Source organism: Amia ocellicauda, chromosome 10 (genome assembly GCF_036373705.1).
Source record: "Amia ocellicauda isolate fAmiCal2 chromosome 10, fAmiCal2.hap1, whole genome shotgun sequence".
In the NCBI taxonomy this organism is placed as follows: domain Eukaryota; kingdom Metazoa; phylum Chordata; class Actinopteri; order Amiiformes; family Amiidae; genus Amia; species Amia ocellicauda.
Genome location: NC_089859.1, coordinates 7,237,179 through 7,264,488, shown reverse-complemented (window position 1 = coordinate 7,264,488; position 27,310 = coordinate 7,237,179). Strand labels below are relative to the sequence as shown.

At 36.8% G+C, this 27,310-nt stretch overlaps 1 protein-coding gene across 2 annotated transcripts; it reads left to right on the top strand.

Annotated features, from left to right (window-relative positions):
- The first annotated feature begins 7,202 nt into the window (after positions 1-7,202).
- Positions 7,203-23,755, top strand: f8 (coagulation factor VIII, procoagulant component). 2 transcript variants are annotated; one of them, XM_066714816.1, is made up of 25 exons: positions 7,203-7,500; positions 8,461-8,576; positions 9,063-9,185; positions 9,603-9,815; positions 9,994-10,164; positions 10,715-10,936; positions 11,290-11,533; positions 11,906-12,074; positions 12,658-12,751; positions 13,063-13,274; positions 13,420-13,570; positions 13,982-14,191; positions 14,803-16,075; positions 16,291-16,456; positions 16,785-17,006; positions 17,287-17,515; positions 17,765-17,947; positions 18,090-18,206; positions 18,572-18,643; positions 19,063-19,148; positions 19,504-19,659; positions 19,927-20,071; positions 20,281-20,429; positions 20,706-20,888; positions 22,703-23,755. In XM_066714816.1, exons 1-25 carry the CDS (start codon positions 7,352-7,354, stop codon positions 22,853-22,855), a joined length of 5,208 nt encoding a protein of 1,735 aa, XP_066570913.1. In that variant the 5' UTR covers positions 7,203-7,351; the 3' UTR covers positions 22,856-23,755. The 2 variants fall into 2 exon arrangements, with proteins under 2 accessions (XP_066570913.1, XP_066570914.1); XM_066714817.1 differs by lacking the exon at positions 9,994-10,164 and having other exon boundaries at positions 7,204-7,500.
- The last annotated feature ends 3,555 nt before the right edge of the window (positions 23,756-27,310 follow it).

Here is a 27,310-nt window from a genome sequence, read left to right as displayed (position 1 = left end):
CCATATGAAAAAAAGTTTAGTGTAATATCTTGGTAAACATGTATATTTAATTAATAAATGTTAATACACAAATGATACATACTTAAAAAAATACAGTGCATACAAGAACACTTTATAGAAAATCTACAAATTGCAGTAACATTCTAATGTATTGTAAGCATACAAATAATGTAACACAGTACAGTTTCATGAATGTAAAACAACAAAAGTGTGACAAATATGCAAATACACAATACACAGTAAAATCTATAAGTAATACATCTCTTGTATCAAAACTTGACATATTAATGTATTATCTTTTACATTTCCAACCAAGAAAGGGGACCAAGTTGTCTATATCAATCTGGATAGTATTTTGAACAAACTGGTAATAGCTGAAAGGTGGTGCAGATCTATTCAAATAATTAATTGTTGAATATTTAATAATTGAAAATATAGATATGATCTATGCTAATCTTACAGTAAATACATAAAATTTAAATATACATCATATAAGTTATGTGATTATATGTAAATGAAGGGTGATGTCATTGCATACTTCATAAGGTGCTCAAGCTGTTCACATTTCTTAAAATACTGTATAAGTTATACGATATTCTGCAGTTTTATTACTATCTTTATATTCCCTAAGAAAAATAAAAAGGATATCTTATAAATAACTTTTTTAAGTTTGCAATTGTTTGCATGCATGTACTGCTAATATCTAGCGACATATAATCATTAGTGTTAGTTTCTCCTTTTTCAACTACACTTGATTCTTTGCTCAAACAGCCTAGTACTTATTTTTTTTAATTCGTTCTTGGCATCAATAACCAGTTAGTTATAGCATTTCTGTTCAACAGCAGATGGCAGTATAGACTTGATACTGTAACACCTAGATACAAAAAAAAGTAATGCTTCAGAAAATAAATTGTACAAAAATAATGAGGATATTATTATTATTATTATTATTATTATTATTATTATTATTATTATTATTATTATTATTATTTAAAAAATCGATTAACAATACTATAGATATGGAGCTGTGGATGAGAGTGTTGGGGTGGCTGTGGGGTCTAGAAGTGGGAGTTCAGACATTACCTGCTGCTGTTCTGCTGTGATCATTGCCAATCTGTATTTTCTGGTGATATTGCCAGTGGGAAATGAAGTAGGTTTGACCAAAAGACAAAATAAAAATAGGTATCTGTCACTTGGAACCATTTAAAAGTCTTGTATTTGCATAAACATTTTGGTGAATCATATTGACGTTGCATTGTAAAGGAGGGGAAAGTTGCAGTGAGCGTACAGGAAATCAGATGTCTGCTTTCCCCTGCTAGTGGGCGGGACACTTTTCTGCTTACCATTGCATTGGCTTTGATGTGAAGATGAGACGTCTGAGTTCAGACATTTAGAACTGTGTTCCACACCAAATTACTATCAAAAACACAAGAAGGCCTCAAATTGGAGAACAGGTGTTCTGTGTGAACTGTGTGCATTACTTCAGAGCATTACAGGCATGAGAATGAATGGAAATTCAACCATTTATATTATGTAATTTATATCTGTCACCCCCCCTCTCTTTCACTCTTTCTGTATGACTGGTATGATTTAACAGCCTTTTGAAACTCCAGCTTTCTGATTCTGTAGAATATATGTCCCCACAATGGGTGACTATGGGCTTAATTAGGGTTAAATGAGTGTTTAGTTTTAATTTTGTGTATATACAGTTAGGTCCATAAATATTTGGACAGTGACAAATTGTCATCATTTTGGCTCTGTACACCACCACAGTGGATTAGAAAGGAAACAATCAAGATGACTTGTGTCTTTAATTTGAGGGTAGTTATATTCAAATTGGGTGAATGGTGTAGGAATTACACCCATTTTTATACGTGGTCCCCCCAGTTTTAGGGGCTCCAAGTATTTGGACAAACTAACTCAATCATGAATTAAATTGTGAATTTCAATGACTGCCTGAAGTCTGGAACCCATAGACATCACCAGATGCTGGGTTTCGTCCCTGGTGATGCTCTGCCAGGCCTGCACTGCAGCTGTCTGTAGTTTCTGCTTGTTCTTGAGGTGTTTTTCCTTTCAAATCCATTGTGGTGGTGTACACAGCCAAAATTATGACAATTGTGTCACTGTCCAAATATGTATGGACCTAACTGTATGTATTCCAGCTGTATTTGTTTTTCCAGCTCTTCTGGAGGGTCATGGAATGATTTTGTTGTGGGTGTAATATTATGGATTTTCTTTTCTTTTGGTGCAGGGGATATTGTATGTAATTGATTTATGGATGAAGTATGCCTGCAGGTGTGGCTGTTGCTAGACAACCAAGCCCTGATTTTAGCCCCACACCTGAGCCTGGTTCAATGTTGATTAGTGTGCAGGTTTATAAGGAGCTAAAGCCTAAGAGAGGAGAGAGGAGAGAGGAATGAGGAACGAGGAGAGAGGAACGAGGAACTGAGCTAAGTATTGTGTACTTGTTTGTACCTGGGGCTTAATTCATTTATGAGGAGGGAGAGGTCCTGATTATAAAGAGATACAGAGATATGGAAGATAATTTGCTTGAGGGAAAGCTTGATGTTGCACACAGATACTGAGCTAAAAGCTGTGAGGAATGGCAACGATATGTTAAGTGTATCATTGTGTGCTGGTGTATAACCAAACAAATATACTGGAAAGCTTTAAAGACTTTATTTTGCTCCTCCTGTCCAGCTGGCACTGTAGTACGTGAAGTCTGGCTTCTCTCCTGGTGCTGGCTTACCTACCCATGGGTGCTCCAGTATCCATGCCAGGAATTGTGTGTGGGGAAACATGTAGGGTAAAGGGGTGGCATAGTCTGTCTGGGTATAAGATCACTCTTGCTCATGACATACACAGGGATTTATGAATCTATGGATCAAAATATGCTGTTTTCCAAATTGACAAGATAAAATGCTTGCCCCACAAATACATTTGACACTTCCCAAAAGCTAATATATGTCCATGCCTGTTTCAGGGCTGGCTTACCAGTAAACTGAGATAAATATATTTTGAGTCCAAATATTTTGGAAAGGGGTCAGAAAATCCGGGATAGATCCCCTTTCCCGTAAAGCATGTGTATCATTTATAATGCAGGACTTTTTGTGTCAAGTCATTTAAATCAGATTAATCTCATTATCTGCAACTTGTAATCTAAACAGAAGCCGACTTCATTTATGACTAGTAACAATGAAGCAATAAATTCTGAAGGATTGCATGATGAAGCAGGATGCAATAAATCTGTCCTAAAAAACAGCGCAGGAAAAATGTTTCTTGGGGCATCCAAATTAAACAACTCCTCAGGAGTCTCCAAAAGACAATGTGTAACTTGGTTGGGCACTTCAGATAAATTCAATCCACCATGCCTACCAATACATAGTCAAAATCTGTACAAAAAGAAACATGTTGACAATTGTTTTTAGCTTTCTCTGTAGATATTTTAATACCAGATGAAGATGAATTGTGAAGCACTTTAGTATTTAGTATTTAGTTACAGTACAGTTTCTTATTTAATGTTTGTAGTACCAAAATGAGAAAATTTGTAGTAGTAGTGCTTAAAATTAAGACTAAATACATTATTTTCAAAAATACTCCTCAAAATGAAATATATCTATATCTATATATCTATTAAAATAACATTACTATTAAGAAAAATAAATAAATCTACATTCATATATGATCAAATTTTCCAAGAAACACTGAACATTGTAAGATTCCCACCTAAGGATTTTCCCTTGATTCACACAACTATACCATAACTGATCTCCATTACGAGGGTAACTAACTGAATAAACGGTCATTACTCTTCAGTAAAAACAAACATTTGTTATAGATAATTTTCTTGCTTAACATTATTTTAATGAATGTGGAAACATTCCTATTTCAAAATCATCCAGATAAGAACATCAAATTAAATCTGTGGACATTTACATTCCTCCTTTGGATAAGCTTGTCAGTTAAACACTGAGTACCAAGTTGTACCAAGGACATTTTTTTAACTAAAAACACACCAGATTAATATGCTGGTCAAAGTTTCTAATAAAAATGCTTTGATAGTGTTCATATAAGTCAAACCAGGTTAGTTTCATACATTTTGAAGTCGGCATCCCGCTGTCATCTGAGTTCTTTCAGATCGTAACTGTGCCAGACTCTTCAGACTCTTATGATATAGTCTACTAGTTATTTCTCTAATCCTGGAATGTCTCACTTCCCATAGCTGACAACTTTGGATGTAGCTCAGGAAGGGAGAAACACAGGGTGAGCATGGAAAAACATTGTACATTGTGTACCCATCTACTTTCACAGATACACAATGCCCTCTACTGTCATCTGTTCACATCTAAGTCTTAACATTGACTTGCTTTACAATTTTCCAAAAACAAAATGAGCCGTACAGAAATGACGGCAATGAATGCAATTAATTGGCTTTAATGTCAAGAATTTCTGAAAAGACAAAATGTTCCCCCCCAAAAAAACTTAAAGACCCAAAATCAATGTTAACACATTTTGTTTGTTTTTTGCCCACACCAGCTTTTCTCTTACAGTCCATCGAGACAAATTTTGTAAGAATTTTCCAGAATTATCTAGCCTGCAGTTATCTACTTGTTTCAACATATGCCTTCCTACCACAGACACCGCAGACTGAGTAATCAGCCCTTTGCAGCCTTTTTCACTCTGACTTTACTTCATTTCCAATAACTGTGTGGAGCTGGTGTGGTGTCTGCTGTGCCAGTGCAAGTCTCCAGAGTGAATCAGTGTAGTAGGAAATGATGCAGCCGGCCCTTACCTGCTGAGCTATATTTTAGACAATGGCCTGTGCATGCATGTTGAATTGATATGTTGCTAAAGTCTATATAGTCTATATAGTTTTTAGTAAACAGGGTCCTTAGAGTTATTCAGTGTAAGGCTGTGAAGAGATGTTGTTTAGCTTGAGCTTAATGCACAACTGAACAGTATTACTTTAGAAATATACATATTTCACTTCCATACTAGTATAATTAGCATGTGTTTAGAACCCTGATTTAAATGATTAATGAATATATAAATCTGTGCTGACTCTGCTGCTTGGCTAATGTGTCACTGGAAAAAGTGCCTGCACTCTGTCTTGTTACATCACATGTTAGTTAACACTTCTTTCTCACTCTCTTTCTTTCTCTCTCTCTCTCTCTCATTCTTTCTCACCCTATGCTAAGTATAGAATAAATGTCACAAATGTCAGGATGCTCCCTTTGAGCTTGGATAAGAGCTGCTGTAGAAATGGGTACCCATGGAAGTTGCTTTGGATAAAACCATCAGACAAATAAATGTATTATTATTCATTGTTGACTGCTGTTTTTCTTAGGAGGTAATGGAGGAGAAGCAGCAAGGTACAGGTAGAACGAGAATGAGTGGAGAGTGCAAAATGAATCAAGGGAACAGGAAAAGAAAAGGCCTGGAGACGGATGAGAGCAGAAGGACTAGTTACGTTAGTTAAACTGAGATGGTTAATAAGAGAAGAGACAGAAACAGGAATGATAGAAGAGAGTGAGGGAGAAGTGAGGCACGGGAGGTCTTTGGTTAGAAAGAGATACACAGAGTGGGTTGCTGCTGCTTGAAAGCCAACCAGGAATGTGTTGCCCTATTCCGGTCCACAAAGAACCATGTCCTAGACCAGAAGCAGAGTAGATTGCCCAGCAGTTACAATCTCGGCAGCACAGGTTACTCAAAGGGACTTGGATAATATTCAGTTGTGGGCCAACACCTGGCAGATGAAATTCTATGTGGACAAGTGCAAGGTAATACACGCAGGCAATACAAATATCCACTATAATTACACTATGGAAGGAATAGAACTAGATGAAGTAACGCATGAGAAAGACCTAGGACTCCTCACTTTCTCCATCCAAACAATGTGGGGAAGCAATAAAAAAGGCATATTGTCAAAAGTGTAGAATTGAGAACAAGGGCAGTGATGTTCAGACTGTACAATGCGCTAGTTAGATACTGTGGACAGTTCTGGGCTCCACACTTCAAGAAAGATATCGCTGCTCTAGAGGCAGTTCAGAGGAGAGCAACCAGACTTATTCCAGGTCTGAAGGGAATGTCCTACTGAAAGACTGAGGGAACTGAACCTTTTCACCCTGGAACAGAGGAGACTACGTGGGGACTTGATTCAAGTCTTCAAAATCATGAAAGGCATCAACCACATCAAACCAGAGGAGCTTTTCCAGATCAGCAGGGACACGCGCACCCGGGGATACAAATGGAGATTGGGCTTCAAGCCATTCAAGACAGAAAACACAGGAGACACTTCTTCACACAGAGAGGTGTCACAATCTGAACAAACTCCACAGCGATGTGGTAGAAGCTGAAAACTTGGGAACATTAAAAAATATACTGGATAGGATCGTTGGATCACTTAGTTATTAATGGACACAAAACGAGAACGATGGGTCGAACGGCCTCCTCTCGTTTGTACACTTTCTTATGTTCTTATGTAGGTTAAGTCAGTGTAGAGAGAGACCACCAGGGGGTTGAGCACGTGAGCATCAACTATAGATGAGATGGTAAAGGGAGAGAGGCAAACAATAAAACCTGTAAGGAGAAGTTGGATAGGAAAGAAAGTACATTCCCTAAAATGCCATTCTGAGGCAAAAAGGATTGTGGGTTCGACTGCATTGGGTGATCAGTACTTTTGGATGAACAGTTATCTAGTTGCAGAACACCTATCTTGGTTCATACTCACAATTCGGGTATTGAACCGATATCTGTACTGTAATGGCAGCAATGTAAGAAAGGGAAAGCCAAAACATAGAATGTGAACCACGTCGGTACATTAGAGTGAGAGCAAAAACAGAGATGTAGCACGCCAAGACAAAAAGTGCAGATTTAACCTCTTTCAGTACCAGAAAAATGCAGCACCACAGTGTCAGTGCACAGGCTGCAATGAAAGAAAGTGTGATTTGTTTCGGAGGGGGTGTCTAGGTTTGCCTTTCTTTAAAAAAAACAAAAAACTGAAAGAAATCAGTGGCTCTCTTTATCTCCTCATTAACGATAAGTTTCTGTTGCCTGCATAAACACCACAGTCTACAAACATGTCCATTACCGAATTTCCTTCTCGTCCTGGAAGCTGGTAGAAGGTGAAGAGTTCAGGACCATTTCTCTGTTTTTTCCTCCCCTTATTTCCTAAGTTCTCTCTACCTCACTCTCTCTCTCTCTCTCTCTCTCTCTCTCTCTTTGTGACCCACTCTCCCAGTAATTGGACCTCAAGGTTTACTTCTTGCATAACCTTTGCTGAGCTCTTAAATACCTTTCCTGACTGGGAAAGTCCTGAGTGATTGCAAAGTTGCCGACTTGTGGGGAAACAATGAAGATGGAGTTGTTGTCTTTTGTTGTGCTTTGCTGTGTTGTTGAGGAGTCCTGGGCCATTACTAGAGAATATAACATTGCTGCAGTGGAGCTGGAGTGGGATTACCTGCACAGTGATCGACTGGATTCCCCCCCTCCACAGAGCAGGTAGGAAATATTGTGCATTCAGTTTTTTCCCCCACTTATTTTTTCTTTAAAATGTAACACATAAGATTTAAAAATGTTTTGTCTTTGTTTCTTGTTTCCAACTTTGCAAAGTGCAGAGAAAACTAAAAGAAATATTGAAGGCTAAATGTTTTGTTATGTGCTGTTTTCATTGTTACCAGTTTTTGACCAAAGTCTGTAATTGTTGTTTATAAGTTTTATAAATAAACATAACCAAAATATGTGAAAAATAAAAAAGTCCCCCATATGTGATCTTTTGTTGTTCAAACATGTGATCTTGAATTGTCTAGGCATTTTTCAAACATGCAAAACAAGTTTTATTAGTAGTATTAGAATGTAATTATTTAGAGTAGATCATATTTTATTTTGAAGCTTTATCCGTATTGACTAATCAATTGTTATTGGACATTTTCATGTATTTGAGCAAATGTTTAATTAATAATGTATATCTTGGCTGAATAAACAGTCATAATGTAATTCATATATCAATATGAAACTCAACTAGAAGATTTTGTTCAGGCAATGTGTGAGGTGGTAGTTTGCTTGTATTTTGGTTTTGACAAATTTCATATGAGAAAAATGTTGCAGAAATATATTACATTGACCACAGCTTCCCTGTGTCGTATTTTCATGTCACATTGTATGAGTACCCTTGTACGCACATTTCATAAGTACATATATAATATGTTGAATATATACAGTACATTTGTTTGATCTTTTTCATTTTAGTTTTCATCCTATTTTTTGTTATTTGTGAATATCTTTTTCCAAGGGAATACTTAAAAAGTATTTAGAAATGCTTTGATAGCATCCCCGGGAGTCTACACACTTCTGTGGACACAACTTCATTTTGTTCTTATAATGTTTACACAATGTTATGAGGTTAGCAGGGAAGTTACATTATATACACCTGATGTTATTTCCTGTTTTTCTTTTTCCCAGGCACCAGAAATCACTCAGTCCTTCCAAGGATGGGCCACAGAAGTACATGAAGGCTACATATTGGGAATATACAGATTCCACATTCTCAACACCAATATCCAAGCCACCGTGGATGGGTAACTACCTCAGTGTCTGAGTAGTCTGACTGCAGTCACAGTACAAACACACCTCTTGAAAAAGAATGAAAATAGTTTTGAAAATGTTTGCATGGCTTGTGCCAAATTTGATCCCTTTTAAGTAAAACATCAAGATCTTTTTTCCAACTTTCAATGGAAGGCATTTTTCATTTTTTTAATCCCTATGTGCAACTTTGTTTTCTTGAAATATTCAAACTTACAATGCAGAACAAAATATCCCCTGTGGTAATAATGATATCTCTAATACATCATTTTGTGTTAATAAACTTACTTTTAGAAAGCTTAACAACTGTCCAAAGTGACACAAAAACCATAACGCAACATGATAGAATTTAACACAAATAATTAATCATTTCAAATGCATTGACTGGAAAAGAATGATGACATTTAATGATATACATCAGTTGATCGGGCGAGATGAGATTTAAATAGAATTGAAAGTAAAACATGTTTGCTGTGTTTCAGGAATTCAAGGGCCAACCATAAAAGCTGAAATCAATGATGTAATAGTGGTTCACTTCAAGAATTTTGCATCACGCCCTTTCAGTGTGCACCCTATTGGAATCTCCTACTGGAAACAATCAGAAGGTCAGTAGAAGGCACTGCATTTACTATTTCTTCTGAAACGACTAAATAGTGTGAGCTCAGTAAAAATCATACAGTAATATGATTCCTTATTATCTGTCATCTGTGACTTCTGCTATTCCATGTAAGCTGGCAGCAATCGATGCTGTTCTCTGAAGGGGAATGTCCAACAACACACCCGTTGCTCGGCAGCTGAACTACTCAAATAAATTACTGCTTATGGAGGTTATTTTAAGGTTAAGGTTATTTTAATTTTAATTTTAAGGTTATTATGGATATTGCTTCATTTTTTCATATTTATTTTTCTTCCAAAAACAGCACAACCACTCTTTTTCCGCATCTGTTGAATTTGTAAAACCAGTTGCATATTATATTGGTTTAATGTTCTGTGTCCATGCAATATTTGTTATTAATATCCAGGAGCCGGTTATAGTGACGAGACGTGTAAGCAGGAGAAAGGGGACGATTCTGTGTCTCCAGGGGCGTATTATCGCTATGTCTGGGAGATCATGCCTTCAAATGGACCAACCCTTGGGGATCCAGATTGTCTCATTTATTCCTATTCCTCCCAAGTCGACACTGTAAGGGACTTCAACTCTGGTCTAATTGGGGCTTTGTTTATATGCAAAGCAGGTGAGTTTCTAATATATATATTAGCAAAGATCACTTTTGAGATTTGATATTTAAAACTAAAACTATTTTTTATTGTATAGTTAGAAATGTTTACATATACATATATATATATATATATATATATATATATATATATATATATATATATATATATATATATATCTGTATCACCACACAGGAGCTCTGAAGTCAAACGTCCAGCAATTTGTTCTGCTGTTCTCTGTGTTTGATGAAACAATGAGCTGGTATGGAAATGGAGAGACATTCAGGGAAAGATCTCAAAATCTAAGAACCAGAACTCATAAACAGTATCACTCCATCAATGGATATATAAACGCAACCTTACCTGGTATGTTGACTTTTCGTGCCATCGAAACCATGTGATCAGGAGCATTGCTCAACATTCAGATTACACATACATGAAGTCTGGCTTTGTCTTTCATAAACTCAGGACTCTGAAGATTCATAGCAAACCCACATCGCAGAAGCCTATTGTATACAAAGTAAATGAACAGCAACAAAAATAAATGCACAATAATAATGTGTAACAGGGCACATCATGTGTAATGTGCCTGTTTCAGACAATAAAAGGACAAATTACTGACATATTAGTAATTTGCTTACCCACAAACCTCAGGAAACAAAATGCTGATAATGTTGACTGTATGCTTGGAGGGCACCTTGTAATGTTATCCTTATCACTTTATAGGATACAAAAAACTAAAACAAACAAAAAAATAAGCAACTGATTCAAGCACCCAATGTTTTTTAACACCCTTAGAAATTAGTTCTTGTGAGTAGAATATGCAGTTATATAACAGAGAGGTTTTCAGTACCTTGTCATGGTATGTCAATTAATTCAATTTGCATGCAAAACCTGTGGCTTTTCTATTTTTAAGGTCTGAAATTATGCCTGCAAAAGCCAGCCGTTTGGCATTTAATTGGAATGGGCACCAGCCCCCAGATTCACTCCATTCATTTCCAGGATCACACCTTGCAAGTGGAGAAACACAGGAAAATGGCCTTGGATATGACGCCCATGACTTTCACCACAGCAGAAATGAAACCAGTGGCCATTGGGAAATTTCTCATATCCTGCCAGATACACTCTCACCTGCAAGGTACATGACACTCCACCCTCCCTCAGGCAGGGGAAGACTTCCTAGATTAATGATTTATATATATATATATATATATATATATATATATGTGAAGGTCTGTTCAGCCCGCTTCATCCTGGAATGTCTGTGTTTATTATCTCTTGCCCTTGTATTTCTCTGTAGTTGAATAGCACTTTAACCTGCCAAAAAGAGAGGTGGACAATTTCAGGATATGCTAATTCTTTATGAAAAAATAACTGTACACAGTTCCATTCTTCCCCACTGGTTACAATACCAATCGCAGGGGGACTAGTGCTTTGAATATGTTTTAAACTAGATGACTGTCCCCTTTTTTCTGCCTCCCTGGTCTCCAGCTGGCATGAATGCGTACTTCACTGTGGAGAGCTGTCCCGAGGAGCTGAAGAAGAGAAAAGTCACCCAGGACCCCGATTACAGTGACGACTACACTCTGGAGGACATGCTGTCTAATGTGGTTGTGATGAATCCTGAGCTGAACGTACGATCTGCGAAACCCAAGCCCAGGAGATGGGTGCATTACATTGCAGCTCAGGAGGTCATGTGGGATTACATCCCAAATTTCCCCGGTGAAAGAGAGAGGTGAGGAAAATGAGATGCAGGGGCCAGACAGCCTTTTATGTTATTAAAATTAAACTCTACATCTTTCCACCGATCCACCTATCCATCCATCCATCTATCCATATCTGTGTGTGTGTCTACCTGTCTTTCTATGAATATGAAACACACCATTACTGACCAATAGAATATTTACATAATCAAAACAATGTGAAAAAGCATATGGCCGCCTTTTACTGTAATGTTCCCTTTTGATTGTTGTTGTTGTATTTGTTGTTGTTGTCTTTTTCTTGTTAACTAACACAAAAGCATAGAGGCTTGTTTACCCGGTTGTGTTCTGTTGCTACACAGAAGTATCATTGATGGAAAGACTGAAAAAATATGTGTATGTTTCAGGGTTTTGTCCACTGAGTTTTTAGAGAAAGGTCCTCTGCGGATAGGAAAGCAGTACAAAAAAGCTATTTACAAGGAGTATGAGGACAAGACTTTTACTAAACAAAAGCCCACACAAGACAAAGGACTTGTAGGACCTGTCTTAAGAGGAGAAGTCGAAGATGAATTTGAGGTAAACTTGTGTTAAAAATGCAATAATAATAATAATAATAATAATAATAATAATAATAATAATAATAATAATAATAATAAATGTGCAGAGAATGAGACATCACAGAAAAAAATATATATTTACAATATACAGGAGGCCTATATTAAAAAATATTCTCATAAAACAGTATATTCAAAAAACATCCATGTATATGTAAATTAAGGCATAATACAAAAGGCAGATGAAACAACATCAGTTTATCTGTTATAGAGATCAGAGTTGGAATTGAATTGAATGCAAATGCTAAAATATTTGAAGCAATGTATCTGAAATGTTTCTAAATAATTCACATTTCAGAACAACCCAGAAAATTAGTTTTTAACCTCAAATGCAAATTCTAATCATATCAACATATAAATATAGCATTTTTCTCTTCATTGCATATATGGCATGTTATATATATATATATATATATATATAGATAGATAGATAGATAGATAGATAGATAGATAGATAGATAGATAGGTAGGTCTTGCTTCCTGAATGCTTCTGCATTTTGTACCTTCAAGACAAATGTAAAATTGCATTTCTCAATTACTTGCAGATTGTATTCAAGAATCTGGCAAGTCGCCCTTTCAACATCTACCCTAATGGCCTCAGCCGTGTTCAATCACTTGTAGGCAAAGTGTTGCTGAAGGGTAAGACACCTACAGTTTGAAGGTCAAGGGGATTATCTGTTATTTTGAACATTCAAAGTTTTAGCTTAACAGCTGAATAGTGAACCAGCAGGAGGAGTCATTCTGAGTTTACTTAATTAATTACTTAAAAATACAGTATTACATTAATAAGGTTTGGCATACATTTGAGAAAAGTCAGAACTATGTGCATTTTAGCTATTCCACTATTAATAATTTCTCAGTTGTCTTGCCAGGAATTATTTAAAGTGAATATAGACTGTGAATTAGACAGAACACAACTGAATTGTACTACATATCTGGAATTTTCGTAGGGAAGGATTTGAAGAGCTATGCTGTACAGCCCAATGAAACCTTCACCTACTTATGGACCATTACTGCAGAGGACGGTCCAACCAAAGCAGACCCTCGATGTTTAACCCGGCTCTACAAAAGCACCATCGACCCTGTCAGGGACATTGCTTCAGGGCTCATGGGCCCACTTGTCATATGCTACAGAAAAACCCTTGACAAGCGTGGCAATGTGGTGAGAGCTCTTTGAAGTATTTTGAATATAACCCCATAGCATCTTATTTTCCTATTGTACATTTGAGAAAAGCATGACAATTGGACAAGAAAGCACTCTCAGCATTAGCATTTACATTGCTGTTTGTTTGTCTTATTCTTTCCAGGTCACATCTGATCGAGAGAGGCACTTGATGTTTTCCATTTTTGATGAAAACAAGAGTTGGTACATCAATGAAAACATCCAGAAATATATTAAAGCGCCCTCCAGTATTGATCCCACAGATGCTGACTTCTACAAATCTAACCTGATGTACAGTAGGTATATCTTATTAAAGGTTTTTCTTTCACCGAAATTAATTTTTGAATACATATTTCAATTACTTTCAAATGGGCAGATTTTATTTATATTATTACTTAAGATGTATCATTTTTCTTCTTCTTCTTGAAACAACCAGTATAGTTTAGTGATACATTTCCTTTGGTGAAATTGATTCCCAGGGCTTCATGAGATTGAAAAAATAGTGATATCCAAACGGAAGTAACAGTGCTGATTGATATGAGCTGTATTTCAATAGCTGTCATTTATAAGTAGATATAACTGCTTTGGAAGTGCAAAACTCTGTTTAACTTTTAAATATTGAAATCTTATCTTTAGCAACAGAGCAAAAAAACACAATGCAAATACACTAATGAACCAATGAAACAATGGCCATGTTTTTCTTACAGCTGTGAATGGATACATGTACAACAACCTTCGCTTCAAAGATTGTTTAGGAAATGTGGCTTTCTGGCATGTTGTGAACGTTGGAACCCAGAGTGACTTTCTTTCAGTTTACTTCACTGGAAACACTTTTGAAAGAGATAAGGTTTATGAAACTGTTTTAACTCTTTTCCCCATGGCTGGGGAAACTGTCAGCATGGAACTGGAGACATTAGGTAAGAACCCGTTCAAAATTACAAACATCTTTCCCAAATGCCTTGTTGAAGATATTAACTCAGTCTTTTTATTATTCCAAATGTAATCTGCTACATTGACAAAGAAAAAGAAGAATAAAAAATGTCTGGTTCATTACATTTTCGAAGTTGATGTTTTTTCTCAACAAACTAAGAAACACAAACTGAAACTCACCTAAAAAAGGCTTTTTGAATGTGCTCTTGAGGTTCTTGGCTAAAACAAACCAACAAACCTGGGTAATCTAATCCATATGTATATGTATTTATATTTGGTCTACTAAACCATTCTTTCTCAGTCCTGTGGTAAAGACTGAAATAGTTTTTTTGGTTAGAAAAATATATTCTTATATGTTTACTGTGGTAAAACTGGCATAGTATTTTTGTCATTGTCCTCTGTTTTTCTATCCAGTGATTTGTCCAGAGTACGGTGTTCTGAGGGATACAATTCCCAGAGAATTGAATTACATATAATACACATATATTAGGCAACAATTAAGCTGTTAGTTACCTCTACTAAAGTATCATGGAATTGTATACATTAAATAGTGAGTGCTTTTGTTAATTTCTTTATCCCTTTGATTCTTTCATTACAGGTGAATGGGAAATTGGCTCTCTAGACTCCAATTATAAAAATCGAGGTATGAGTGCAAAATACTCAGTCCATAAATGTGAGAGTGACGATTCTGCCACGGATGGGGACATTTTTTATGAAGACTATAACTATGACAATATTTTTGCCCCTAGAGGGACTGGGAAAAACAACAGGACAATGGCCATTAGGGTCTGCAAAAAAAAAGTGATTGATAATTCATTGTCCGCGAGGGATAACGCAACAGCAAGCAGTAAACCAGACTGTTATATTGTGACTGTTAGAGACAGACAGGGAGAGAGAACTGAAGCGTTTTCCCCTGGAGATATTCCCCTGGATATCCTCCAAGAAATAGAAGACTCCAATACAACCATGGGAGAAAGTCAAGAGAAGCATTCAACTAAACGCAAAGAGAGGTCTCTTGCAGCAGATGAAGACCTCACCTTGTTGTTAACACCTGCCCCCTTTCAAATCCCTGAGACAGACACAAGAGATGGTGGAAGCCCACTTCTGGAAGATGATGAATCTGAGGAGGAACAAAAGGAGCTACTAGCCAATCCTGTGATTTTGATCAATGACACTAATGTAACATTGTCATCTCTTAGGAAAGCACAAGGTACCACACATTCAGCACAACAGGTCATTTTAAAGCTAGTGGACAGAGTGAGAAAAATAAAGAGAGATGAAGGTTCACTTCAGCAGTCAGAAGGAAAGAATAATGAGTCTCTTAATCCGGACACCAGTCAAAATACAGTGTTAGCCACAGAAGTGAGTAAAAACACAAACCAGAAAGGAAAGGTTGTAAAAGCAGCTCTGGATCCTAAGCTGTATGAGTGGTTAAACAAAAATATGCTGCTGAAACGAGAAACCAGAGGGGAGAGTAAACCTGAGGACAAGAAACCTCCTGACCAGCAACACGACAAGAATGTGTTGAAATTTGACTACTCCCTCTCACAGGAAAATGTCAGCCAGGCAGGTAAGATGCAAGAAAACCCAGATGGCATTGTTCCCAATTTCCAGGATACTGGAAACATATCAGAGGGGCTGAATGCTAATGTCAACCTGTCAGAAAGTGCAAATGTCTCCAGCGGAGAACCCATGTTAGACTACGACGACTATAACCAAGAGGAGATCAATGGAACGAGTCATGATGTGTACAACAACGAAGGATTAGGTCTTCGCTCTTTGAGTGGAAAACCCCGCAATTTCTACATTGCTGCCATTGAGATGTTGTGGGATTATGGTGTCAAGAAACCACAACAACTCATTAAACCCAGGTACATCACTGTGTCTGTTTACAATGCGTTCTTCAAGTTTGTTGTTTTTTATGAAGTCTTTTACCTTAACTGCAAATTGAGACCTGAGACAAATTGATATAATGAGGAAACCTACCTCAGAACAACAAACCTTTGATAATAGCCTTCTTCCCAGTATTTGGAGATCCTGACAACAGTGAACTGGGCAATAACTTTCTATTGATCTTTTTCAATAGAGAGATGAGAAGAGGATATCAAAAGTTTTTCACATTGTACAAAAAAGTGGTGTTCAGGGAGTATCTGGACAGCAGCTTCACCCAGCAGGTTGTGCGTGGAGAAATGGAGGAACACCTTGGGATTCTTGGACCTGTGATCAGAGCTGAGGTCAATGATGTCATAACTGTAAGTATAAGTCAACAAAGCATTAACCCCCACTACTCAGGAAGGTAATGTCACATTTAAAACTATAACTCAATCCAAGGATCAGAAACTAAAGGACTATTTTATGAAAAAAGGATAAACAGTCTCCTTATGTTACCTAATCAACATTTCAACTGCTTAAAGAGACTCTTACGTAATTAATGCTATGTATTAACTGTGAGAAAAATCAATCTCTTGAGTGAAGGGAATGCTTATTTCCTTCATTTTTTTCATTTACACAATCATTAAGGCATACATAACTTGAATGAAGCAGAATGAAGTCTCACTCTTTTCTCAATGATTTATTAAGGTCACATTTAAGAATCTTGCTACCAGACCCTATGCGTTTCACTTCCATGGTGTGTATGACAGAACGGCGCAGGGCCAGTCCAACACACTTGGGGAAGAATATGAAAAGGCTGTAAAGCCCAATGAGGTTCGCACGTACAGCTGGAAAGTCACCAAGAGACAGGGCCCTTCCGACAGTGAGTTTGACTGCAAGGCCTGGGCTTATTACTCCAACTTCAACAAGGTACGTCAGCTCATCCTTTTTAATATTCTGGTCAGGTTACATGTGATAATGTTACTGCAGGGAAATGGAAACAGCTGGCTGTGCAGCACAGTTTACACACAAATGCTGCTGCAAGATTAAAACTATGGTGGCCCTGAAGTGCAAAACACAAAAAGAAAAAGAAAAACACTTCTTGCATTTTTGTTTTTCTTTTTTCTTTTGGAGGGATACCTGAATTACCTGAGTTGTCTCTGTGATTGTTGTGTAAATCTGAAAGACTACTGTGTGTGTTTTGTTACAGGAGAAGGATATCCACTCAGGGCTGATTGGTCCCCTTTTAATCTGTAGACCCCAAACCCTCAACAGCCAATTTGAACAGCAGCTGAGCATCCCTGTGTTCTCGCTCCTCTTCATGGTGTTTGATGAAACCAAGAGCTGGTACATGGACGATAACATTAAAATGTTCTGTACGCCACCCTGCCAGATCAGAAGAAATGACCCAATTTTTGTAAAAGGCAATACGTTTTCTGGTACGTATTAAGTTTTCAGTCACAGCTGTTTGAGGAAGGATTTTACAGAGCAGAAAATCCTTATTTTTTGCATAAATGATTGTGAAACAGAACAATCAGTTCCTTAAAGTCTTCCTTTCACCATGAAGTGGTATATTCTGCCTGACTAGTATTATTTTCTATTCTGCTATGGAAATTCGCTGCTTTATTATGAGTGCAGTTTGTTACAACCTAAAACCATCTGTCTTCAACCTGACCATTCTCTCCAAGCGATTAATGGGTATGTGGCGGAGACTCTGCCAGGCCTGGTGGTGGAACAGCACCATCCTGTCCGCTGGCATCTCCTTAACATGGGCAGCGATGGTGAAATTCATGCCGTCCATTTCCATGGCAATCCCTTTACTGTGCGAAGGGACCAGGAGCGCAGGATGAGCATCTACAACTTATACCCAGGTAAGGACAGCTCCAGAGTTTACCTGGTGCCTGCTTTGAATGGATGAAGACTGACTCTCTAATGGAATTTGACTTAACTCACCCATAAAAATAAAAAAATAACAGATGTGCCTAATTTTCATGTTGTTTTTGGGTTTGCTAGGTGTCTTTGGAATGGTTGAAATGAGGCCATCAATGGCTGGGACCTGGTTGATTGAGTGCATGATTGGTGATTATCAGCTGTCAGGAATGAGGGCAAAGATGCTGGTCTATAATCCAAGTACGTTCTCTTTGGTATCATTTTTGCACTGCTGAGACTAGATTGTGAACTTGTTGATGTGCCTGGTGGCGTGATGGTGTCACGCCATTCCCATATTCAAATGTGGATCTGTATCTGTGTATGATGCTGTGACATTTAATCATGATCATTCTATGTCTCTGCCTCATATGTCTAATTCAAATTGTCCGTGCAACCTTCCTAAACTACTAGGAAATAGGTATAGTTAATAAGGATAGATCGTGAGGATTTTCTGAAAGTCTTTACAGGGAAAAGTTGAACTAACTTTGCATCCACATTGTGAAACATCTGCAGTTGTTATAATAACCATTTATGGCTCAAGGGAAAAGTCATTTGTCTCACTTCAGAATGTGCTGAACCTCTGGGGATGAAATCGAAAAGGATTGCAGACTCCCAGATCACAGAGTCTGATCATTACGGTATGAGACATTTTAGTACATCTGTTGTTGTTTATTATCCATAACACAGGGACAATCTGTACAGACACAGGATTAATGTCCAATTTCAACCAGAGTGACATCTTCTACTGGTGATTTCTGTTTCATGTATTGTTTGTATTTTTGTGCGTATTTCAGACTAATAGTAATAATCATACCCCTACCCTTTTAACTGACACAATAAAGCTCAGTTAACATAGCCCTGTGTTTCAGAAACAAATGTTACATAGCTTGGGGATTTTTCTAGAAGCCTTGCGAATGAGTTATTTGATTTCTCTTTATTATGAAGTGCTAATGTTGGCTGTTTTATATGATAGCTTTATATGATATTCACAAAGTCAAAATATGACCCTTTATCACATCCCAGACTGATATGTTTTATATTTACTTTGTTTTTAAAGATGGGTGGGAGTCTAAGCTAGCAAGACTGGACTTGTCTGGCTCAGTGAATGCCTGGACTGGAGTGAACAAAATGTCATGGATTCAGGTAAAACAGTGAGCTATTACCACAAGACTGGGAGGAGCACTGCTTGAGGAACACATTACAGACTACTCCCCCACACAGTACAGTCACATTGCAAGCTGTATTTAAGGGATATCCATTTAGTTTGGTCTTCTAAGCTCTTCCAGCCATTTACCACTCTTTCTGTGAGAAGAGGATATAATTGTTTTATTGTAAAAACATGATTAAATTAACAGTTAAAAGACAAAGCCAAGGGGTAAAATATGGAACAAAAGGTTCAGAAGGAATTTACTGTTATCCCATGTTATATATTACAAGCTTTTACAATAAACAAATATCAATGGAACTTGTCAGTATGGAAAATGAATCTGTCTTTCAGGTGGACCTGCTGGAACCCATGTTGATTCATCGAATTCTTACCCAGGGTGTGAAGCATTCTTTCTCCGAGAGTTTTATTTCTCATTTCATCATATCATACAGCTTGGACTCTGACATATGGAAGTTATACAAGGGAAATGGCACAAAGTCTAAGCGGGTCAGTTTTCCAAACAGCATTATCTCGAGCTCTGGAAACACTTTGAAAGACTATTTGTATATGTAGTTTTAGTGTGTGTGTGTGTGTGTGTGTGTGTGTGTGTGTTGGCATTTATTTCTATCAAGGTGGGTGTATGGGCAAAATCTTGGGCCATATCCCCACAGAGATTTTAACTATGGAATGTGACCAGATACTATTGTCTCTGTTTATCTAATTATTCGACTCTCCTCAAATATTAATGCCTTTCTCATGCTTTCATATCTTCAGATATTTGGGGGAAATGTGGATGGCTCTCAAGTAAAGGTGAACTATTTCTCTCCTCCAATAATCGCACGTTACATCAAACTCCACCCAGTGTCTTCCGTGATTAAACCCACGCTTCGAATGGAACTCATTGGCTGTGACTTAAACAGTAAGTTTGAAAATAAATTAACCTCATCAATATACAAAGTATATAGAAATATGCTGATACACATGTTAGTCTTAATAAAAAAATCTGTGTTGAATGTTGTTTCAAGATCTTTCATACTCATTCACAAAGAAAATTATTTATTTTCCCCTCCCCCCAGCTCACTGTATCGCAGGGCAGATTCAGCGTCATGACATTCTTTGTTTTGCTAGGTTGCTCAATGCCCATGGGGATGGAGAATGGCCGGATTCCCAAAGATCGCATCAGCGCTTCCTCATTTTCAGGTTCCTGGCTTTCATCTTGGTACCCTTGGCTGGCCCGTCTAAACTCAGATGCCAGAATCAACGCCTGGAGACCTAAGGTACTGCACAGTTTACAAACAGTACTTGATCCAGTTTTTCTTTTCTGGTGTAACAACAGCCTCACTGGAACCGTAATTCTTTCAAGGTTCAAGGTTCAAGTGTGTCTTTTAAAAAACATTTATTATAATCACCACAGCCTAACCAAGGTAATAAGTTTACCAGACATCGCCTTCATTACAGTGGAAACAATGTTCATTTGCAAGAAGGACATTTAAAGTATGCTGTCCCGTTTTTCCCGGACGACAGTTCACTTCACATCTGTTTCCTTGCTGTAGGTCAATAACCCACATGAGTGGCTGCAGGTGGACTTTCAGTCAGTGAAAAGAATTACTGGAATCATAACCCAGGGAGCCAAAGAGATTTTCAAATACATGATGGTGACCGAATTCATCATTTCAGTCAGCTCTGATGGCGAAAACTGGTTTGCTGTTCAGGATGAGACGAGCTCCAGACAAAAGGTGCATTTCTGCGGTCTGTGACTTGCTTCACTTTGGATCTTGCAACTGACAGCTCATGCCTCAATATAAAGCCCACTGTACACTCCCAGAGAGCACTTTCAGTTGTGAAAGACACATTCTCCTAACCTTAACCCAGTTATGTATTTGACCATTAGGAGTTAATGTCTCTTGGATGTTCTCAGCAACAGAGCTGAGAACATTTTTTTTTTTATTGTCCTTTTACTTAATTAATTATTATTTTGTGTAATTTTAACCAATGTTGTGAGAATCCAAATACATAAGAGGAAAGAAAATAGTAGACTACAATTTATATTTAAGTAATTCTTACCAATATGCTGTCATTCAGGTAATTTTTAAAGGGCATTTAAATATACAGTAATTTCACAACTCTAAATATTATGCAAACTAAACTGCTTAATTAAATATCTCAGAAACCATGTTTTATTTTTGACATATGCCTTATATGAATCCTTATATCCCTTATGTTGTCCATTAATAACCCAATGTGACATATATACTCACCTAAAGGATTATTAGGAACACCTGTTCAATTTCTCATTAATGCAATTATCTAACCAACCAATCACATGGCAGTTGCTTCAATGCATTTAGGGGTGTGGTCCTGGTCAAGACAATCTCCTGAACTCCAAACTGAATGTCTGAATGGGAAAGAAAGGCAATTTAAGCAATTTTGAGCGTGGCATGGTTGTTGGTGCCAGACGGGCCGGTCTGAGTATTTCACAATCTGCTCAGTTACTGGGATTTTCACGCACAACCATTTCTAGGGTTTACAAAGAATGGTGTGAAAAGGGAAAAACATCCAGTATGCAGCAGTCCTGTGGGCGAAAATGCCTTGTTGATGCTAGAGGTCAGAGGAGAATGGGCCGACTGATTCAAGCTGATAGAAGAGCAACTTTGACTGAAATAACCACTCGCATTTGTGAAGCCACAACACGTACAACCTTGAGGCGGATGGGCTACAACAGCAGAAGACCCCACCGGGTACCACTCATCTCCACTACAAATAGGAAAAAGAGGCTACAATTTGCACAAGCTCACCAAAATTGGACAGTTGAAGACTGGAAAAATGTTGCCTGGTCTGATGAGTCTCGATTTCTGTTGAGACATTCAGATGGTAGAGTCAGAATTTGGCGTAAACAGAATGAGAACATGGATCCATCATGCCTTGTTACCACTGTGCAGGCTGGTGGTGGTGGTGTAATGTGTGGGGGATGTTTTCTTGGCACACTTTAGGCCCCTTAGTGCCAATTGGGCATCGTTTAAATGCCACGGCCTACCTGAGCATTGTTTCTGACCATGTCCATCCCTTTATGACCACCATGTACCCATCCTCTGATGGCTACTTCCAGCAGGATAATGCACCATGTCACAAAGGTCCAATCATTTCAAATTGGTTTCTTGAACATGACAATGAGTTCACTGTACTAAACTGCCCCCCACAGTCACCAGATCTCAACCCAATAGAGCATCTTTGGGATGTGGTGGAACGGGAGCTTCGTGCCCTGGATGTGCATCCCACAAATCTCCATCAACTGCAAGATGCTATCCTATCAATATGGGCCAACATTTCTAAAGAATGCTTTCAGCACCTTGTTGAATCAATGCCACGTAGAATTAAGGCAGTTCTGAAGGCGAAAGGGGGTCAAACACAGTATTAGTATGGTGTTCTTAATAATCCTTTAGGTGAGTGTATATGTTACAAACATTTAACTGCTCTGTATGTGGCATGTATGTCATGCTGGGATTCTAAGGGTTAAATATAATTGTCTGTCTTTATTTTTGTCATCCTCTAGGTTTTCCAAGGGAATAAACATCATTACTATGAACAAGTCCTGAACACCTTTGATCCTCCACTGTTTACTAGATACATAAGGATTTACCCTAAAGGCTGGAATAACGATATTGCCTTACGGGTTGAATTCCTTGGCTGTGACACTCAGCAATGACATTGAGTATCATGGACAAACCCAGACATTACTAAGTGCTGCAAATCATAAATAACTGATCTGAAACCTTCATAACTTAAGAAAAGGCTTGACAAATCAACACTCCGTCCCATTTTAGTTCACAATCAAGTTGCAAATTTTAGTTGAAGTTCACAATGATCATCTCTTTGTCTGTATATGTAACAATGCCTTGTAGGAGAACTATTTAAATGTAATCCATGTTTTATTCAGGAACAAACTAAAATGAAACTGAATTTTTTTTTAATGTCAAACAGCATTGCCACTTTTGTATTTCGGTTATGGATCTTATTGTTCATATACTTTAATGTGAAAGTGGTCTTTTTAAAAAGAAATTGCTTTCCTGCTCATGATGTAAAAGCTGGTTCGCACCCATGGGGGTTACACTGGTGCAATATTGGTTATAATGTTTTATTTTATTTATGATTTTTATTTTCATCCCTGCTACATCCAGTGAATTAAAAATTATACTTAACACATTTGTTGATACAGGTGGGGAGATGGAAGTTCAAACCAGACATTTCTTATAATGATATATAAGTTGAAGGATTAAGTATATTTTTCTGTCATGTATTTATGTTTATGCATTTTGAAAGGTTGTACACATAATGTAGTGGTCTTCAGCTCATTACTCATTGCTTCCTTATAAATGTTTAATACAACAGTTTATATTCATATATCAATAGCCAGCTGGAGTGTTAGTGATGCCCCTCTTGTACGTTTAAAGTGCTTTGATTGATGTGCCTGTTTTTCTATTGTTTTTCTATATTGAATACAATATTGTTTTGTTTTTATATAAAATTGCTGATGAAAAAATGTAGATATCAAGTGTCTTCATAATAAAAGGTAATAAACAGGATTTCACAGGCTTTGTAAACAGTGCTCAGTTGTCAGTTACCTGTATTCTTAAATTACCTCACAATCCAAATGGATGGTGATGTCACAAAACTGAAATAAGCAATGAACATTCTTAGTATTTGCATATCAGTATTGCATGGATTCTAAAGTCGTGTAAGAACATTTTGTTTGATTTTCCTTTTTCTTGTTTAATTTAGCTTATCAGAGTTGAGGGAAATGGGCAAAACAATGAGTTCTGCAGGAAGATTAGGGCTGCTGGTCTTGATTTTAATGTTGTCTGTTGGTGAATGTGCCAGGACTGTGGGTTTGTTTAAGAAAAGTGTTTCCAAACCCTGCTTTCTTCAAAGACTAATAGACTTGAAAACACATGAACAAGAGTCTGATCAGAGATCAGTCCAAATCACAACACAGGGTGAAGGAAATAAGATAATGGCTCAAAAAGTGACTGCAGAAAACATCAGCAAAGAGGACCTAAATATGAATACTGAGAATTCAGGTAAGAATCATTTCATCTGAAAGTAATAACACATGAATGGATCAATTGTTGGCACATAAGTAGGAATATGCTGTTTTTATCTTTAAGTTTTTATTAGTTCTTCACAGACATAAAAGAGCACTCAAGGAATTTGTGATGGACACGATCAACCATTTCCGTCAGGTTCCACGTTCAGCTATTTATACCATCCCAGCCGCCATTGCAGTTTTCACTGTGCTGTGCTGTCTGACGTAAGTGATCAATTTTTATCTTGCAACTTTCTAGTTTGGCATTTTTGGTTGGCCTCGTATTCATCTCTACCTGAGTGTCAGTATTTCCTGAATCCTTCTTTGACTTTCATAACATCATACATTGTTTCACATTTTATTTTTAAGGGTCTCTTACTTGGTTGTTTTATAGATATATGGCAAACCAAATTATCATTTAAAGATATCTCTAAATCATTTAAAGATATCTGCAAATATTTCAAGATATCTTCAAATAATTCCAGATATCTTCAAATATTTAAAGATATGTCTAAATCATTTAGAGATATCTTTAAAAAGCACCTTATTTAGATATCTCTAAATCGTTTGCAGATATCTCTGAATCATTTATAGATATCTTTAAATGATTTAGAGATATCTTTAAATGCATTTAGAAATATCTCTTAATGATAATTTGGCTTGCCATATTGATACCTTCTCATGTCTTTCTAATTTTATAATTATTTGAAAGATTTGGGCAATTGATACAAATGAACACTCTGCTTATTTTTTACTCATTTGTAATTGATTTCAGGCCTGATTTCGGACCCAGGTCTAATTCAAAAATTAGGGACACAATTGTAGGCATCACATCCTGCAAGTTTATATGAACCTCCACCCAAGAGGACTTCACAGCTTGTGGCAAAAGCAGTCGTCTCTTCGGAAAAAAAACATTACACTGCTCTTTCTTCCTGTGGCTGGTTTATCGAGCACTCAACTCCCCAAGGTGTTTCCATGAACTAAAACTATGTTTAACCTTCTACTTGTTATCAGCAATACTGGGTTTCAACCATTCTTCCTACTTCACCCTGAAATTTCTGTTTTCAAAGTGTATTGAATTTGGCAGTTTTTGTGATTTTTTGTTTTTCCACTCTGCTTATTGTCGAGCTCTTGTGCAATGTTTTCACAGCTTGCCCACCTTGGACATTTAGTTTTCCAATCAATTAAAATGTGTTCTTCCACCATCTTATGATGTCAGTTATGACAGATCTATTTTTTCCTATTTAAAAATCATCAATGTTTGTTCATGTTCTTCTGCCAGGAAGAAGAAGAGTCCATTTATACCAATTCAAACATTTTTCTCTTTGCCTGTTTTTAACATTGGTTTAAAGGGGTGCAAGTCTCATATAAAGTGCCTTTGTTTTTTTAGACTAAGATTGCTATCAAGGGCACAAAGGGTGGGCCTTCCGTCTGCTGTTCTTTATTGCAGGAAATCCCAGAAACTGTGTATGTTTGGTATATTATAATCCCATTCTACAAGATTTAGCAAAAGTATTAAATCCCTTTTCTAATAAATTATTTTGTGAGAAATGATGTGTCCAGAAACACTGGATAACAATTATTTAATTTTATTTTTTGTGCTTAATTAATAATAATAATAATAATAATAATAATAATAATAATAATAATAATAATAATAATAATAATAATATGTCTTAGCAGATGCCCTTATCCAGGGTGACTTACAGTTCTTACAGTATATAATTTTTTTGTCGTCTTTGTTGATGATTTGTACTTGGTGTATTCAGTGATACTCATTCAAAATATAATTTTCTGCAGTTTTAGAGTTTTTGCTCTGTATTTGGAAAGGGTGTATTTTTTTCATAATTATAATTTATTCAGTTCTTGTTAAAATCTTGTTATTTTCTATCTCTTCATGGATTTATTATTATTATTATTATTAATAATAATAATAATAATAATAATAATAATAATAATAATAATAATAATATAATTATTACTGTGGTCTTTGTCATCAGTTTTATGCATTATTTGGAAATGGTTGTGCAATGCAGTATTTTAGACCCTTATGGTACAGATATAAATGATCTATCCACTCTGTTATCCAAGTGAGAATTGCACAGCACATCCCTAAAAAAAGCATGAATGCATAAATGTATATAAAACACATCAGTTATGTCACAAAACTGCAGGCAGAGTAAAATCTCTCTCTCAGGACTCTTATACTGTCCTTGAGACTGCAGGTGTAAATTCCTTTGGGTCTTGATGTTTCCTTGGGGTTGGTCAGCATCTTCTAATCAAGACATTGCCATTTTATATGAATATATCATTGTCTTCCAATTTGTTTCAGACATTTGCTGTTTTATATTTGTAGTAACATCTTTCTTTATTTTTTCTTAGGGTTTTGCTCGATAAATCACTCTACACTATGTAAAGAGGAGCTTTGAGGTTATAAAACTTGTACCACAAAGCTTTTTCTGACATATTCCCTGTGTCAAGATTCCCACCATCCACACGAAGCAATTAAGGAAGAAACGCCGGTCAACTGTCAGTCAACAAACCAATAAAAAAGTAATGATTTCCATATTTAATACAGTCTCGTTGCAATCTTCTTAAGGTGATGTTGAACTATCTGGACTCAAAAGGCTATTTTGTTTGTTGAAACAATCAAATACATGCAATTAACTTACTGAATAGTAAATAGTTAAGTCTCTGCATTCAAAAAGATATTAAATAAGAGGATAATACTCATATTCGTGCATTATGGTTTAGTGGGGGTGATTAGAGCCACTGCTTATTGAATAACAGAATGAAAACATGAAAACTGGCACCCTCTTTTTAGAGGCATTAATGGATACACACCAGCAGATGGCGCAGCTGTCATTAACGATAGTTACATATGTATATAATCCCTTTGTTAAAATAGACCTTATGTAGAAAACAAGCCCTTTTGCAGCACTTATTCAGATATCACTTATCTGAGCTAATCCCATTGGGATCTTCATATATATTTATTTAAAAGGTTGTGTAAAAAGAAAACAAAATAGCATCTCTCGTTATCACGTCATCAAGAGATAACGAGAGATGCTATTTCTT